The following is a 15,901-nucleotide window of genomic DNA, read 5'->3' as shown; positions in this document are numbered from 1 at the left end:
TGCTGAGTTCATAGGATTAGTCTGCAAGTTCAGTCGATCCCCTTGTCTGAAAATGATTGTGTCATATTAACATGGAAACTGCAGTTGGGTACAGAATGCAGCAGCCAGGCTGGTCTCTACGTCATCTTGGGGAGACCATATTACCCCTATATTGAAAGAGCTACACTGGCTGCCAATAAGTTTCCAGGCAAAATACAAGGTGCTGGTTATAACCTATAGAGCCCTAAACAGCTTAGGCTCTGGGTATTCTTCGCCATGATTCCCACTGCCCATTAAGATCGTCTGGAGAGGTTCATCTACAGTTGCTACTGGCTCGTCTGGTGCGTACTCGGATGGGTCTTCTCTATTACTGCCCCAAGCCTTTGCAATGCACTGCCTGTTAAAATAAGAGCTTCCCCATCTCTTGACAACTTTTAAAAAGTGAGTTAAGACACATTTATTCACCCAGGCTTTTATTAGATTTACAGTTTTAATATTTAACTTGTTTTAAGTTTTAAATTGTTTTAATGTTTAGATTTTGTTTTGATTGTGAACTGCCCAGAGATGTAAATTTTGGGCAGTATGGAAACTTGTTAAGTAAATAAACATGGAAAACATATGAAAAACTGAATTTTGTAGCTGTAAACAAAAATAAAAGATTTTATAGATAGTGTGTCTAATCATGTTATAACTGTATTTGCACAGTGTGGGTGTGCTGTTACACTGTTCACAAACGTAATTGCAGGGGGAGTGACACCAACATTTTTCTGGGGATCTCTTGCTTTCAGTGCTTTGTAAAACTTAGCTGTTAAGACCTACTTTCATCCCACTTAATGAGGTATGTAACAAATGCTGTGGTGAAAAGACAAGGTGGTTGGGCAAAAATATAGTAATTTGCTTATCAGTAGACTAAGGTTGAATACTCAGAAGCAGAACTTGGAGCTCCTTGTCCAACCCCCTACCCAATGCAGGACTGTCCAGCAAAACCAGATACAAGTTAACCCCATTATCCACAGGGGTTCCATTCCACAGGGGAACTGGATAACAGAACCGTGCATAACAGGCCATTAAAATCAAAGTCATTGGAAGGGGGTGGGGTTAGGTTCCTGGCTCTATGCACATCCCTAGTGGCCAGTGCTAGCTCTCACACGGAACACCAGGCTAACCTCTAAATCAGGCCTGCTCAACTTAGGCCCCCAAGCTGTTTTTGGACTAAATCCTCAACCACAGTGGACAATAGGGATGTGTGGACCGGTCTGGCGGTCCAGTCCACGGGTTCGGGGTCGAACCGAACCACCCCCCGGTTCCGTCAGACCGGAACCGGACTGCCGGGTCTGGTCCACGAATTTTTTTTTAAATTAAAAGTAGATTTTAAGTACCTTTAGCTCCTTTTGGGGGCTTGCTGAAGCCGTGGGGTGTGTGTGTGTGTCCGCACAGGTTCCCTCTCCCCCCGCCGGCCTTTCTCATCACTGCCGCGGCCGGGTAACTGAGCATTTTCGGCCCTTTTGGGCCTCCATACGAGCGTGCGGCTACTGCGCATGCGCCAATGCCCTCTGCGAGGCCATGGTCTCACAAAGGGCATTGGCGCATGCACAACGGCCACCAAAATGGCAGCTGCGTGCTCGTACAGAGGCCCGAAAGGGTCGAAAATGCTCAGTTACCTGGCCGCGGCGGTGATGAGGAAGGCCGGCAGGGGGAGAGGGAACCCGCATAGACATTGACACACACACACACACACCCCGTGGCTTCAGCAAGCCACCCAAAGGGGCTAAAGGTACTTAAAATCTACTTTAATTTTTTAAAAAAATTGTGGACCAATCCGGGACTGGACGGGGCGGGGGGGTTGGAGGTGGCCAGACCAAACTGGCCTGGTTCCGTTTGAGGCCAGTCCGGCCTCGAACCGAGCCAGGCCAGACAGTTCCATGCACACACACCCCTAGTGGACAATAGCCAAGGATTGTGTGAGTTGCAGGCCACATCTGCAGGAGGGCCGAAATTGAGCAGCCCTGCTCTAAATAGTCTCTGAGCAGGTGCAGGGAGGCCATTTAATGGAGTGGCCTGGTGTTCTTAACTAGCTAATGCACCAGTGTTCTGGCAGTTCACTAGAACACCAGTGCTTAGATCAAAAGCACCAGTGTTCTAGTTAAAAGAACACCGGGCCACTCCATTAAATGGCCTTCCTGCACCTGCTCAGAGACCCTTTAGAAGCTAGCCTCGTGGTCAATGTGAGAGCTAGCACCAGCCAGGCTGGCTGAAGAGAGGAATGGCGGATCTGATCGCCACCTCCCCGCAGCTGCCAGCAGCCAGCCCTATGTCTCTGCTCCTGCCAGAGGAGTGGAGCAGGTTAAAAAAAAAAAAAAGAGGGCAGGTAATTCAACAGGAGCAGCCAGTGGCTGCAGGGGAATAATGGTGGCCGGTCGGGGGTCACCACTGCAGGCTCTGCAAAAGTAATGCATTATTTACTAATAATACATTATTTACAATATATTATACAATATAATAATACATTATTTACCCCAGTGCTGTTTTCCTTTTAGTAAAGTAATTCAGAGGCTCTCCCACCCCCTTAGATTGAAGGCCGGATTGAATCAGCTAGCTTCTACTTGAATCTGGCTGATTTCAATTTGACCTTGAAATCTAACCACCCCTTCTTGGTGAGCTTTTCAGGTTTAGCGGCTGAGGAACTGGGCCAGTTTGAGGTGGCAAGGGAAGATGTTCTAAACTGTCTTGAAAAACTACAAATTAACAAATCGCCAGAGCCAGATGGCACCCACCCAAGAATTCTGAAGGAACTCAAATGTGAAATTGCCGATCTCCTAGCAAAAATATATAACTTGTCCCTACAATCAGGCTCTATACCAGAGGACTGGAAAGTAGCCAATGTGACTCTAATTTTCAAAAAGGGATCTGGCGGGGTGGGGGCACGTGTCTGGGACATTATAGGCTGGTCAGCTTAACTTTGGTGCTGGGTAAATTAATGGAGAGAATACTGAAGGACAAAATTGTTAAGCATATAGAAGATAAGGCCTTGCTGAAGGAGAACCAGCATGGCTTCTTCAAGGGAAAGTCTTGCCTCACTAACCTTTTGGAGTTATTTCAGAGTGTCAGCAGGCATGTGGATAAAGGTGATCTGGTTGACATAGTATACTTGGACTTTCAAAAAGCTATTGACAAAGATCCCCACCAAAGCCTCTTGAGTAAACTTAGCAGTCATGGAATAAGAGGACAGGTTCATGTGTGGATCAGTAACTAGCTGAAGGACAGGATACAGTAGGAATAAATGGACAGTTTTCATAATGGAGTTAGGTAGGAAGCGGGGTCCCCCAGGAATCCGTACTGGGACCAATGCTCTTTAACTTGGGGTCATGGTGGACAGCTCATTGAAAGTGTCATCTCAGTGCACAGCAGCTGTGAAAAAAGCTAATTCTATGTTAGGAATCATTAGGAGGGGGGTTGAAAATAAAAATGCTAATATTATAATGCCCTTATACCAATCTATGGTGCGGCCACATCTGGAGGACTGTGTACAGCTTTGGTCACCATATCTTAGGAAGGGTACTGTAGAACTGGAAAAGGTGCAGAAGAGGGCAACTAAAATGATCAGGGGCCTGGAGCACCTTCCTTATGAGGCTAGGCTACAGCGTCTGGGGCTCTTTACCTTGGAAAAGAGGCGACTAAGGGGAGACATGATTGTATAAAATTATGCATGGAGTGGTGAGGGTAGACAGAGAGAAATTTTTCTCCCTCTCTCACAACACTAGAACCAGGGGTCACCACATGAAACTGAAGGTTGGGAAATTTAGGATTGACAAGAGGAAGTACCTTTTTCACACAGCATATTATTAATCTATGGAATTCTTTGCCATGGGTTTGCAGTGATGGCCACAAGCTTGGATCGTTTTAAAAGGGGCTTAGACAGATTCATGATGGACTAGTAGCCATCTATCAATCGCTACTGGTCTGGTGGCTGTGGGCCATCACTACAACCTCAGAGGCACAGTGCCTCTCAATACCAGTTGCAGGGGAGCAACAGAAGGAGAGAGGGCATGCACATACCTCTTGCCCGTGGGCTCCCCAGAGACATGTGTGAAACAGGATGCTAGACTAGCTGGGCCTTGTGCCTGATCTAGCAGGGCTGTTCTTATGTTTTTATTAGTTTTGAGGTATAAACACTCGAATCAGCCAGATTTGAGTAGAATAAATTCACTGCTGAATTGATTCACACATCTTTGTTATAGCAGCAATAACAAAGCACATTATACTCCGTGCTGAGAAAACTATAAAAATCAAACCTTCCTTGATTCTTTCCTTGTCTCCTCTTCAAGAGAGGTACACTATAAGGTCTCTTTCTGCCTCCATGTCCCTTTGAATAAGTTTTGAAACACCCTCCTTTTGTGTTCCCCTCTCTCTCCCCCCAGCCAATGGGTGTACACTTGATTTGTGTAACAAGCCAACCAAGAAACAAGCCAGTGCCAGAAAACTAATCAGCAAGGGGAAAACAGGCCTCCAAAATGGCACTTGAAACATCTCAAATTGAAACGGGGTTTTGTTCCAAGCCCAAAACAGGCACTTTATTTAAAGGATTTTTTGAGCTCAAAATAGCCTGTTTTGAGTTGATACATTTAGATTTTGAAACATTTTGCACATCCCTACTAAAAAAACCCACAGGGAGTTGGAGAGAGGGGCTTGAAGGAGGAAGCAACAAAGATGAAGTGGGACCAACAGACATGAAGTTCTTCCTCTTACAAGGATACAGGCAGTATAGGTTTGAATTTTTTAATTTTAATTGTTGAAATGTTTTAATCTTTTATTGGCTGTTTTAATTGTTTTGTAAATCGCCCAGAGAACTTGCGTTTAGGGCAGTATAGAAATGTACTAAATAAATAAGCAAGCCAACCTGATTGGGGTACCAATCACTTGGATGGGATAAACCAACCATTACTGAATATGGTCATGGAGGACAGGACTATCAATAGCTGCTAGTCTTGATGACTATAGGCGACCTCCATGCTCAGAGACAGGATACCTCATCCTGGAGGTAGCCTATAGCCAGGGTGTCTCTGAATACCAGTTGCAGGGGAATAATAGCAGGGGAGAGGGTGTGCCTTCAACTCTTGCCTGTGGGCTTCCCAGAGGCATCTGGTGGACCACTGTGAGAAACTGGATAGGCCTTGGGCTTAATCCACCACGGTTATTCTTATAGTATTTGACTGTTGTCAGGTGATATTATAAAAAGTACAGGGAGTCCCCAACTTACAAATGGGATGTGTTAGGAAGCTGCCATATACTGAGTCAGACTACAGGTCCATCTAGCTCAGTATTGTCTTCACAGACTGTCAGCGGCTTCTCCAAGGTTGCAGGCAGGAATCTCTCTCAGCCCTATCTTGGAGAAGCCAGGGAGGGAACTTGAAACCTTCTGCTCTTCCCAGAGCGGCTTCATCCCGAGGGGAATATCTTGCAGTGCTCACACATCAAGTCTCCCATTCATATGCAACCAGGGCAGACCCTGCTTAGCTATGGGGACCAGTCATGCTTGCTACCACAAGACCAGCTCTCCTCTCCCAAAAATTTGTTTGTAAGTTGGATGTTAGTAACTCAGAACACATATAGTTCCTATGAGAGACAACTTGTTTGTGCTGGTTGGCATTTGTAAGTTGGAGATTTCATTAATTTAATATGCTGTGGAGCTTCATTTGTACATCAGGGAGTACCTGTAGCTAGATGGGGAATCAGGGTCTGCCATCTTGGTTGACCCATGCTTGTCATGAGGGTCACCACCTTCCAATCCTAACTAGAGTTGTGACTTTGGCTACCCATCTGTGTTTCTATCTTGGTGTGTTTGACTAACTCAATCTTGCTATTGCTCTTTTGCTATTCTACTCTCTGAACCGCCTGGAGAGTTCTATATCAGGCGGTATAGAAATACAATAAATAAATAATAACAGAATTGTGCACGTTGGTAAAGTAGGGTTTCTGACATTGGAAATCTCTGCCTGCCTGCCCCACCACCACCACCACGAGGCATCAGAACGCAGAGCAAGTGCCCCAGGTAGTGTAGTGGTGATCCTTTGACTGGGGGTGGGGGGGTGCAGCTGGGCGGGTGGCACAGCAATTCCTCGGAGAGGGCAGGGAGTGACACAAGGCAACCTAGGAAGCCCATGTGGCTGCTGGAAGGACACGTGGGAGTCTAGGGATGGTAGTTCCACTCAGAGCAGCCCTTGCTGCCAGGTTCTCACAGCATATACTTGTCTTATACTACATGTATTAACATAGTACAGCAGCTTCCTATGTTCTCAATTCATACAGCTGTCATTAGCTTACTAGATGCCCTGCCTATTGTAGTAATATGTATATTACCTTCCAGGGAGAGAACACCTGTTTCACATGCTGTGAAAGGCTTAAGAACTGTGGCTTGCTTCAAACCAAAAGCATTTACTCTTCTCCTGGTCTGTGGAACAGGGGAAGATGGAAGTTTGCAAGACTTGTTATATTGCAACAGAAAGCTATTGCTTTCTGTTATGTCTGAACCTGGCCACTATGTGATTAGACTGATTTTTGATATGTGATTAAACTGAGGTCATGCTATGATAACAGAGTACACTGTGCTATGGATATCTGCTACAGCACTGCTTCAGATGAAATAATGTCTATTTTTAAGCAAAATAACCAAAATCTTTATTGCTTAAGGAGCAACATTAAATAGATGTAAATGGATTAATATACATGTAAACAAAAAAGGCAATACTATTCAAAACGTACAAATATCAGAGTCCCCCTTATTAAACACATTACACTTAGCTGAAAAAGTTCAGGCTGAATTTGCCAAGATAGCAATATTACAAATTATACATATTCCCTAGAATTGCTGGGAAATTTACACAATTCAATTGCTGGGAGCCAAGACACAAAACCTATTACCCAGCTGATGGTATTTAAATGTTGCTGTTAAAACCTCAAGCCCAAATTTAATGAACTTGAAAATTTGCATTATTCAACATGTTGCTGGCCTTTTATCATAAACCTTCCAGAGGAAGGCTTTATCTTGCTCCATTTAAATACAGAGTTAGGGCTTGTTAAAAGTCACCATGCCTGTCTTTTGCAATATATGCATAACAAACGAGGATATCAGTAAAACTGGTGTTAAATGGCATACCAGCACCATCTCCAGAAAATAAGATTTTTTTTGTGGTGAGATATGAATGGCAGCTACACTAATGGCATTAGAAACCCTATAAATGGCATTTTCTAATTTTGCATTGTGAAGGACAGTTGAAGAGTTTTGTTTAACAGCAGCTGCATGTCTGTATATAGTCCTCAAAACAGTAATATCCAAATGTAGTCAAGTCTTTTATATTCCATAACAGGGTATTTCATATGCATCCTTGCTGTGGAGTGGAATTACAAACACAGAAATATCATCATAAGAAGCAGGAGTATTGCTGTCCATAAACCAGTAGTATCCATCCTTCTTCCCCCTTGCTTTTTGTACCAGGCATTTGGCCAGCTCTGAAAACCTACAGAAACAAACAGTTACTTTATGAATTACTGTCATTTAAGGATAAGCACCAGTCAGCATAGTCCACAATGGACAGAGATAAAGGCCTTGCTATCTCATAATGGGTGGAACTGACATCACTGTACCTGTAGGGATCAGTTGTGTTGTCTGGAAGAAAATGCCTGACAGTCTGGGCCACATCTTCATTGGATAGAACATCCCAAAGGCCATCTGTTGCCATGATGAGGATATCATTTTCTTTAACATTTTGTGTGGTGAAGTCAAATACTTCCACCTAGTCAGAATGAATAACAAACATTTCTTAATTGCTCCTCCCAAATCCCTAGATGTTTGCAATTTCCTTACAGAAAGGTTTACCAGATCCTGAAGCCTTTCTATAGGAAAATGCAAACACTGTCCTATTGTAGTAACAGAGCAAGAGCCCTGCTGCATCAGACCACCCAGCCCAACATCCTTTTCTAAGCAGGAGACCAGCCCAATGGCTCAGGGAACCTTTCAAGCAGGGTGCAATGCCAGCGGTCCTCACCTGTTGACTAAACTAGCAAATCAGGGCACCTCATAGCATAGACATGTAATCACAGTCTAGACTTAAACAGTCTCTTAAGTTTAATTTTGTGACATTGGCGGTCTCTGCCTGGGGGCTTCCCAGAAATATGTGGCTGAAATGGATGTTGGCTTTGATCTGATCCAGTGGGACTCTTCTTTTAACTTCCACATAGTTAATGATGCCACATTATGACATGGCATAGATTAGGTAAGTTGCTCCAGAGTGCTCTGTCTAGAAACACTTTGTTATATATTTTTCCACTGGTGTGTGTGAAATAATTAGGGATGGACCTTTTTACTTATTGCCCATTAAGAACAGTATAACAGACAATGGATCCAAGATGGAGAAAGTCAGTTATGCTTATGTCCTGTTAGAATCAATGGGACTGAAGTTAGTTGTGATTAGCTTATCCCATTGATTTCAGCTGTACTGTGGCCCTGGTCCAGAGAAACTCAGCCTTGCCAATGTGCTAGAATAGTGACTAGGCTAAACTCTAATGAGACAGAGAAAATGTTCATGAAGGAGACAGAAGCTGAAGTCTGGTACAGCCAAGGCTGTGACAACCATCCACATCCTTTTTCTTTCCTACCTTAGGAATGCAGGAGAGGAAAGGCTTGACTTCAATATCTGTTTCAATGACTTTCAACTGGTGATCTCCCAAGCCTCGAGACACAGCCAGGGTGCCTAACAAGCGAGCCTGAAGAGGATGAGAAAGATCTAAAGATGTGACACTCTGAAGAGCTTAAGGACATGGTCTGTCACTCAACATCCAGAGCCAGCAGTGCTTTCTAGCAGTATCTCTTTAAGATATGTAGACTCCACTTTTTAAGTGACTTGCAAAATACAATAGCAAACCCAATTAAAAACAAACAAAACAGTAACTTTTTCCACCAACAGCACACCCCACAAGGGAGAACAAGATGTTTTTTAGCGGGAGCTTAAACATATGGTTTTGTACCATTTGTTCTAAGGTGAAGGAGTTCCACAGCTAAGGCACCATGAACAAGAAAGCACAATTTATGCTAACCCAGAAGTGGGAATACCCAGGATCAGGCTTCTGAAGATACTCTTAATATCCAGGCAGGTTCTAAAGGGATCCCAGATGATGTGAACTGTAGTCCAACACAATCTGGGGAGTCAAGTTTGAGAACCCTTGAAGAAGGCAGTTCTTCAAATGCCCTGGCCATTTAGGGCCTTACAGGTTAAAATTAGCACTGTGTGTCAAGAAACTAGCTAGCCGCCAGTATTAGTCATGTGCACAAACCTTGGATCTTGCCCCGGTTCAAATACGAACCAGTTCGTTTTGCCAGCAGTTCAAGCGTGGGTGGCAAGCAGCACCTTTAAAAGTGAGTAAGCACGTCCTTCCTGTGTGATCACTGCTCCATGCAGCTTCCTGTTTCAGTAGTGCTGCTCCCAGCAGCCCACGAATGGCCTCCACGTATGCGTGGATGCCATTTGCGTGGTCAGCATGGTGTTGTTGGCCACGCAAATGGTGTCTGCACATGTGGTCAGAATGTTGGGCTAGGACCAAGGAGACCTGCATTCAAATCCCCACTCAGCCATGAAAATCACTGGGTGACTCTGGGCCAGTCATGCCCATCTCAGCCTAACCTACCTTACAGGATTGTAATGAGGATAAACATAACCATAACCTCTGGGCTCCTTGGAGGAAGAGTGAGATATACATGTAATAATAATTTTTAAAAATAAAATAAATAAGTGTGTGGGCTGCTGGGGGGAGCACTGCCGTAGCCGGAAGCTGCATGGAGCAGCGATCATACAGATAGGACCTGCTGTACTCACTTTTGAAGGTGCGCTCACTGCCCCCCCCCCCCCGTCATGGCCCACACTCAAACCGCTGAACCGGTTCGGCAGCAACATGCAGTGGGACACAAACTGAGATTCATGCATATGCCTAGCTAGTAAAGCTCTTTAAGTACTAGCAAGGGATTTTCTTTTCCAAATGCACCTGTTCAGCCTTTCAGATGTATTCTGGATCAATTCTATCTATCTATCTATCAAATTTATACCCCGCCCAAACTTACGTCTCTAAATTTAGAAATTTAAGTTTCTAAAAAACTTTTAATAAGATAGCCACACATAACGCACTTTACAGTTGCCTAAAAGTACACAATGTTGCAATGTGTATGAGGGTTTCTTACACAAAATGAAAGACCAGTTGAGGGTACATCATGAATCAAGTCGTTTACTGATGCAGTAAGAGACTTGGAATCCCTAGTATCCTAAATCAATACTTAATTGTGCAGAAGGATCAGATTATGAGTGAGTTAATTTGCAACACAACAGCATTCATGTCATACATAAAAGGTCTGAGCAGGAAACCAGATTTAAGCATTTAGATACGACAGTCAGTTTCATTAAAAAAATGTTTACATTGCCAAGTTGATAAAGCTACTACCATTCCCTCTCACCCTATAAATGTACAAGATTCACAATGGAGTCTCCTATTTATGCACAATGAAGGAGGCATGTTTATATAGAACTCCATCAATGCATCTTGGAGGCCTAAGACGACGCAGACTCCATGACTGCAGAATCTATTATAAATCATGAGGGGAAGACTTTTGTATGCCTGTGAAGGACCTCCAAGGTGCCCACATACCTGTTTTCCATGCCCATGGATAAGAGGGTATTTGAGGTCGTCTTTCACCACAGTCTTGTATCCCCTGAAACAAAAAGAACATGGGCTCTTCATTCTGGTGGCCCTTCTACTACACTAGGACCACAATCCAACACAGAGAGAGGCAGGCTCAAGTGCACTGATTTCCACACAAAAGTCTGATCACATGCTGCACGGCATTTTGCAGGCAGTTTACACACAGTCTGTGCTGCTGCAGGCATTTAAATACAAACTAGCTTAACCCATGCAGAACATCTACGCACTAGTACTTGATTGCTCCCCTCATCCCCTGACACAGACCCCCTCACATCAGAGATCTCACCACACTCCTGCTCCTCCTCCTCCATCCCATTGCTTCCATTTGCCTCACCCCTCTTGGTCACGTCTACATCTCTTTACTCCATCCCCCTCACCCCTCTTGGTCACGGATGCAGCATTGCCGGAGCCTATTGGCCAAGCAGCAGCCCCTTATCCCTAGAGACCTCCCCACCCTCACCTGAGCCCCACTCCTTCTCCTCCCCACAGGAGCAGCAGCAGTGGTTGACCAGACCCTTCCTCACTGCCGCCACTGCCACGGTCGCTTGTTCCCCTCAGGTTGCTGACAGGCCTGGGCCCATCCCTTGCCTGCCTCCCTCCCTCTGCCAATGGCCTCTGCAGCCCCAAACAGCAGCAGTGGTTGACTGGGCCCTTCCTTACTGCCACCACGGTTGCCATGGCCACTCGTTCTCATCAGAACACTGACAGGCTTGGGCCCGTCCCTCTCCCTTCCCCTCCCTGCTTTCTCTCTCCTCCACTTGCTCTTCCCCTCTGTCTTTCTCCCCCTCCCCTTTTCCCCCTTTCTCTCTCTCCCTTCCTGAGTTAACAGATCTGGTTCACTCAACGGCAGCCTCCTTCTCCTGAAGGGGCTCTTTCCTCCCTCATGACCCCTCTCTTCACAGACTCCTGCCCACTATCCTTTTATAGAGAGAGATTCCTCTCCTCTACAATCAAGAACATCTTTCAACCAGTAACAGTTGCATTCCAATTAACCATCACAGACTCTTCCTCCCTATTTGCATATGGAATCCCCACTGCCCAATCAGGTGCTTTTGCTTGCAAACTCTCATGTGAGCTGCCACACACAGGATTAGCCATGGGTACGCCTTAGAGAATTATATATATATAAATTGGAATTATGCAATAATGCAAATGCAGCTGTGTGACATTATGGCCACTGAAAATAGTGACTGTAGTGTCATGCAACTGCATTTGCAGAATTTTGGGCATTTAAAGAATAGCATTTTTGCACAACTCTGTCAAATGTTTTCCTTTTAAATACCCACAGCAGAAACTGCCCACGGGACACTGTGTGGTATGTGGGCCTCTGTGTAGGATTGTGACCACAGCGTCTCTCACAGGAAGGACAATGCATTCACCCTTTAAAGCAGAGCCATAACCACTTCTTTGCAAATGCTAGTTCTCCATTACAGATAGAAAAGGATACGGTTGCACATGAAGTCCAGGACACACCTAAGAATGCAATCTATGGCTGTAGTCTCAAGGCGACTTCAGGCAACAAGCCTACCAATGGGGTCGGGGAGAATTCATAAATCTGGCCCAGCTCTCCAAAGTTAGGCTTGTTTCTTATATCTGAGGCCAAAATATTTTCATTTCTTGCCATCTATAAGTGCTGTGGCATGGTAGTTAGAGTGCTGGACTAAAACCAGGGAGACCTGGACTTGAATCCTCACTCCCCCACAACACTCACTGGTGACCTTGGACCAGCTTCTCTCTCAGTCTAACCTACCACACAGGATTGTTGTGAGGATGAAAAGTGGGTAAACCATATTTACCACCACACTGAGGTTCTTGGAGAAAGAACAGACTAAATATGTCATGAACATAATACAATTTTCTGTTGTACCATTATGAACATCATAATTAAGCAGCTTGCCCTATACAGGTCCAAAGGATGTAGAAGAATTATTAGGCCAACACTTGTTTGTGAAAGCAGTTCAGACACACCCACCCACCCCTTGTGGGTCCTTTCGATGCAGGGTTAGATTTTTACCAAACCAGCCTCCATTATGGATTTCAACATCCATTTTGGACAAATGAAACTGTCACAAAGACAGAAGCTTGTTCCTTGAAGTTGCAGCTTGTGGAAGGTGAAATTCATACCCAGTGCAGTGTAGTGGTTAGAGTGCTGGACTAGGACCAGGGACACCCGAGTTCAAATCTCCATTCAGCCATAAAACTAGCTGGGTGACTCTGGGCCAGTCACTTCTCTCTCAGCCTAACCTACTTCACAGGGTTGTTGTGAAAGAGAAACTCAAGTATGTAGTACATCGCTCTGGGCTCCTTGGAGGAAGAGCAGGATATAAATGTAAAATAATAATAAAATAATAATAATAATGATGTATTTTAACAGCAAATTGCCAACCAAGCAAAAACTCCACTCCTTAGCTCCTTACCACTGACTGAACTGGTACACACAGAGCCCTGTCTGTTTTGTGTCTCTACCAGATAGGACTGCCTCACCTATTCAGTCTCCAACCTTAGTCCAGATCATTAGCAAAATCCCCTGTCTTTTGGCACCTAGTAAGCCATATGGCGGTTTGCATTTTTAAAAAATGTTCATTATTTATGTGTGTTTAACTGTTAATGTATAGAACTGGGTGCAAACTGCTATTTTTAGGTCTGTACAGGAACAGCCACCTAATGGTGCAGCGGGGAAGTAACTTGCCTAGGGAGCAAGAGGTTGCTGGTTCGAATCCCCACTGCTATGTTTCCCAGACTATGGGAAACACCTATATTGGGCAGCAGTGATATAGGAAGATGCTGAATGGCGTCATCTCATACTATGCAGGGGAAGGCAATGGTTAACCCCCTCCTGGGGTTTCAGGAAGTTGAGACACAGCAGCAGCATTAGTAGTGAGACCCATGCAGGAAGGACAGAGAAACCTTGCTTGGAATATGGGAGGAGAGAGAGGGGACAGCTAACAATCAGCTGGATGACAGTTGGTCACATGGTGAGGATTGGATCAAAAAAGTAGTAGCAGTCTCTGAAGGAGAGAGAACTTCTCTGAAGGAGAGAGAAGTGAGGCTTAAGGAGAGGCAGGGGGACACATCTGCTCTCTAGCAGAAAGCCTACTGCCTGTTCTGGAAGAGAACTGAAAGTCCTGAGAGGGGAGGTAAGTCAAAGTGATCAAGCTAATCATAGGCACCTAACCTGTATGTGGAAGAGAGAGAAAGGAAATGAAGAACCGTAACTGTAAAACATCTAGGAAATGCCTCCATTGGTGCAAGCTGCACATTATAAGAAATTAGACCTCACTCAGAAATCACAACATGTATGTACAGTTGTAAGCACCATGCTTTTAAGAGGCTGTGTTCAAACAATAGAATCCAGTTATTTCATTTTATCAAGTCAATCTTATTTTCTCCCCCACCTCTCACCTGAAGAGAGTCCCCCATGCTACTAGCGTTTTGGATGGTATATAAATGTACTAAATAAATAAATGTAACAAACAAAAACAAACAAGTGTGTGTGTGTGTGTGTGTGTGTGTGTGTGTGTGTGTGTGTGTGTGTGTGTGTGGTGGGGGAGAAGTAGTGAGAGGTGGTCTCAGATCCTGCCTAATCACACCTGAATGGTGGCAGGAAAAATAGGGTGGACCCTCACAAGCCCCTTATTCAGAAGCCTTCCCTGACTTGGTGCTCCTTTTGTTTTAATCCCTATAATTGCCCTGAACTGATGTGCTTTCCTGTAGCAGGTTTCCTGGCAGACATTCTGTCCAAATCTCCCCTGGAACTCCCAGCTGAGCGCCCATTCTAGCACTCTTCTCCTGGACCTGAGATCTGCCTAGCCACAACCAGAACCTGGTTTGTGGCACACACCATGCCCCAGCCTCACTTAGAATCAGGGGGTTTCCAAGCACTCCAGATGCTGCTAGACTCCCAAGGATCAGGTCTTCCTGGGCTAGGGAAGCCAGATCTCCTCCCTGAGATATACGCCTCCCCTTTTGAGGTTTCCAATCCACTCTGTTACACCCATTCCAATTCCTGATTATTGTGTTCTATCTTAATAAAACATAAGTATTTATCTTGGAAATAATTCAAGGTGGCCTCTGTTTGCCCACCGGAGTACCTTACAGTAATGCTTTGCTCTTCCCTGGTTGGTCAGAGTTAGCTGCAGAAGAGAAGAGTTTCCCTAACAGGACATTAGGCTTGAGTGACTCACCAGCCTTCCATAGAATAATCCCGGTACAGAACCTTCTGACCCACATCATCGCCTTTTAATCTCCTTGGAAACTCAAATCGCGTGAATTCATCTGCTAGGAGCTTTGGATAAATGAAAGCCTAAGAGGAGGACAAAAGGAAGATTTAAAATGGAGGCATCGCTTCCAGCGGACTATGCTTCTGAGTTAAGGACTGGGGATAGATAGGAACTGTATCTGACATACAGAGCGAGGATGCACCAGTGCAGCAAGAGAGCTGTGCAGCAACAGAACTTCCCAAATAACTGCACCAGTGCAGTGGGGGAGTGGCAATTTTGGATGCCTCCCCCTTCCCCAGGAACCCCTCTGTGCCACCTGAAAATATGTGCTCCAGTGCAATTAGTTGGGAAGTTTGGTTTGGCTGCTCTCTTGCTGGAGCAAGGTGCATTCTTGCTCTGTAGGTCAGCCTCTGTTCCACATTCTACCACTGAATTATATAATGTGAATTTGAGCAAAAAAATTATTCCCATATGCAGAAAGGGTAGAATAAGAAGAAACTCAATTGCATCATAAAGCAGACTCTCATTTTGAAAATGGTAACAATGGTCTCAATCCAGAGACCATGCCTCTTGAGTTAGCACTGGGGACAATCTTTGCGTGGAAACCAGTTTCTTCACACAGATTGCTCCTCAGAATGTCTCGTGTCATCCATCTGGGCAGTGCAATCAGTTAGGGGTATGCAAACCAGTTTGACTGGTCTGAGTTCAAACTGGACTGGTCCCCCAAAGGGGGGTGTCAGTCCAAATTCGAACCAGACTGGCCCCAGTTTGAACAGAACTGGTCCAAACCGGTTCAGGACAATCTACCAAGGATTCTCCTTTATGAGCAATGGGGGATTCCCAAGCGGGGGGGGGAGATGGGGGGCTTTGAGAAGCCCCACCACTGCTCCCACCGGTGGGAAGGTAAGTTACCCTCTTGCCCCCCACCCTTTGGGAATCCCCCTTTGCTTGTAAGGGAGAAT

At 45.0% G+C, this 15,901-nt stretch overlaps 1 protein-coding gene across 4 annotated transcripts in view; it reads right to left on the bottom strand.

Annotated features, from left to right (window-relative positions):
- Positions 1–6,629: 6,629 nt before the first annotated feature.
- Positions 6,630–15,901, bottom strand: part of PPM1M (protein phosphatase, Mg2+/Mn2+ dependent 1M) — a 36,281-nt gene continuing 27,009 nt past the window's right edge. For all 4 annotated transcript variants that reach the window (XM_053301068.1, XM_053301067.1, XM_053301071.1 and 1 more), the window contains exons 6-10: positions 14,904–15,022; positions 10,666–10,729; positions 8,632–8,739; positions 7,621–7,769; positions 6,630–7,493 (exon numbers count right to left, since the gene is read on the bottom strand). In XM_053301068.1, coding sequence (XP_053157043.1) covers positions 7,328–7,493; positions 7,621–7,769; positions 8,632–8,739; positions 10,666–10,729; positions 14,904–15,022 — 606 coding nt within the window. In that variant the 3' untranslated portion in view covers positions 6,630–7,327. The remainder of the gene's footprint in view (positions 7,494–7,620; positions 7,770–8,631; positions 8,740–10,665; positions 10,730–14,903; positions 15,023–15,901) is intronic.

Source organism: Hemicordylus capensis, chromosome 2, assembly GCF_027244095.1.
Source record: "Hemicordylus capensis ecotype Gifberg chromosome 2, rHemCap1.1.pri, whole genome shotgun sequence".
NCBI lineage: Eukaryota > Metazoa > Chordata > Lepidosauria > Squamata > Cordylidae > Hemicordylus > Hemicordylus capensis.
Note: the sequence above shows the minus strand (reverse complement) of the source record. Positions and strands in the feature narration are given on the sequence as shown.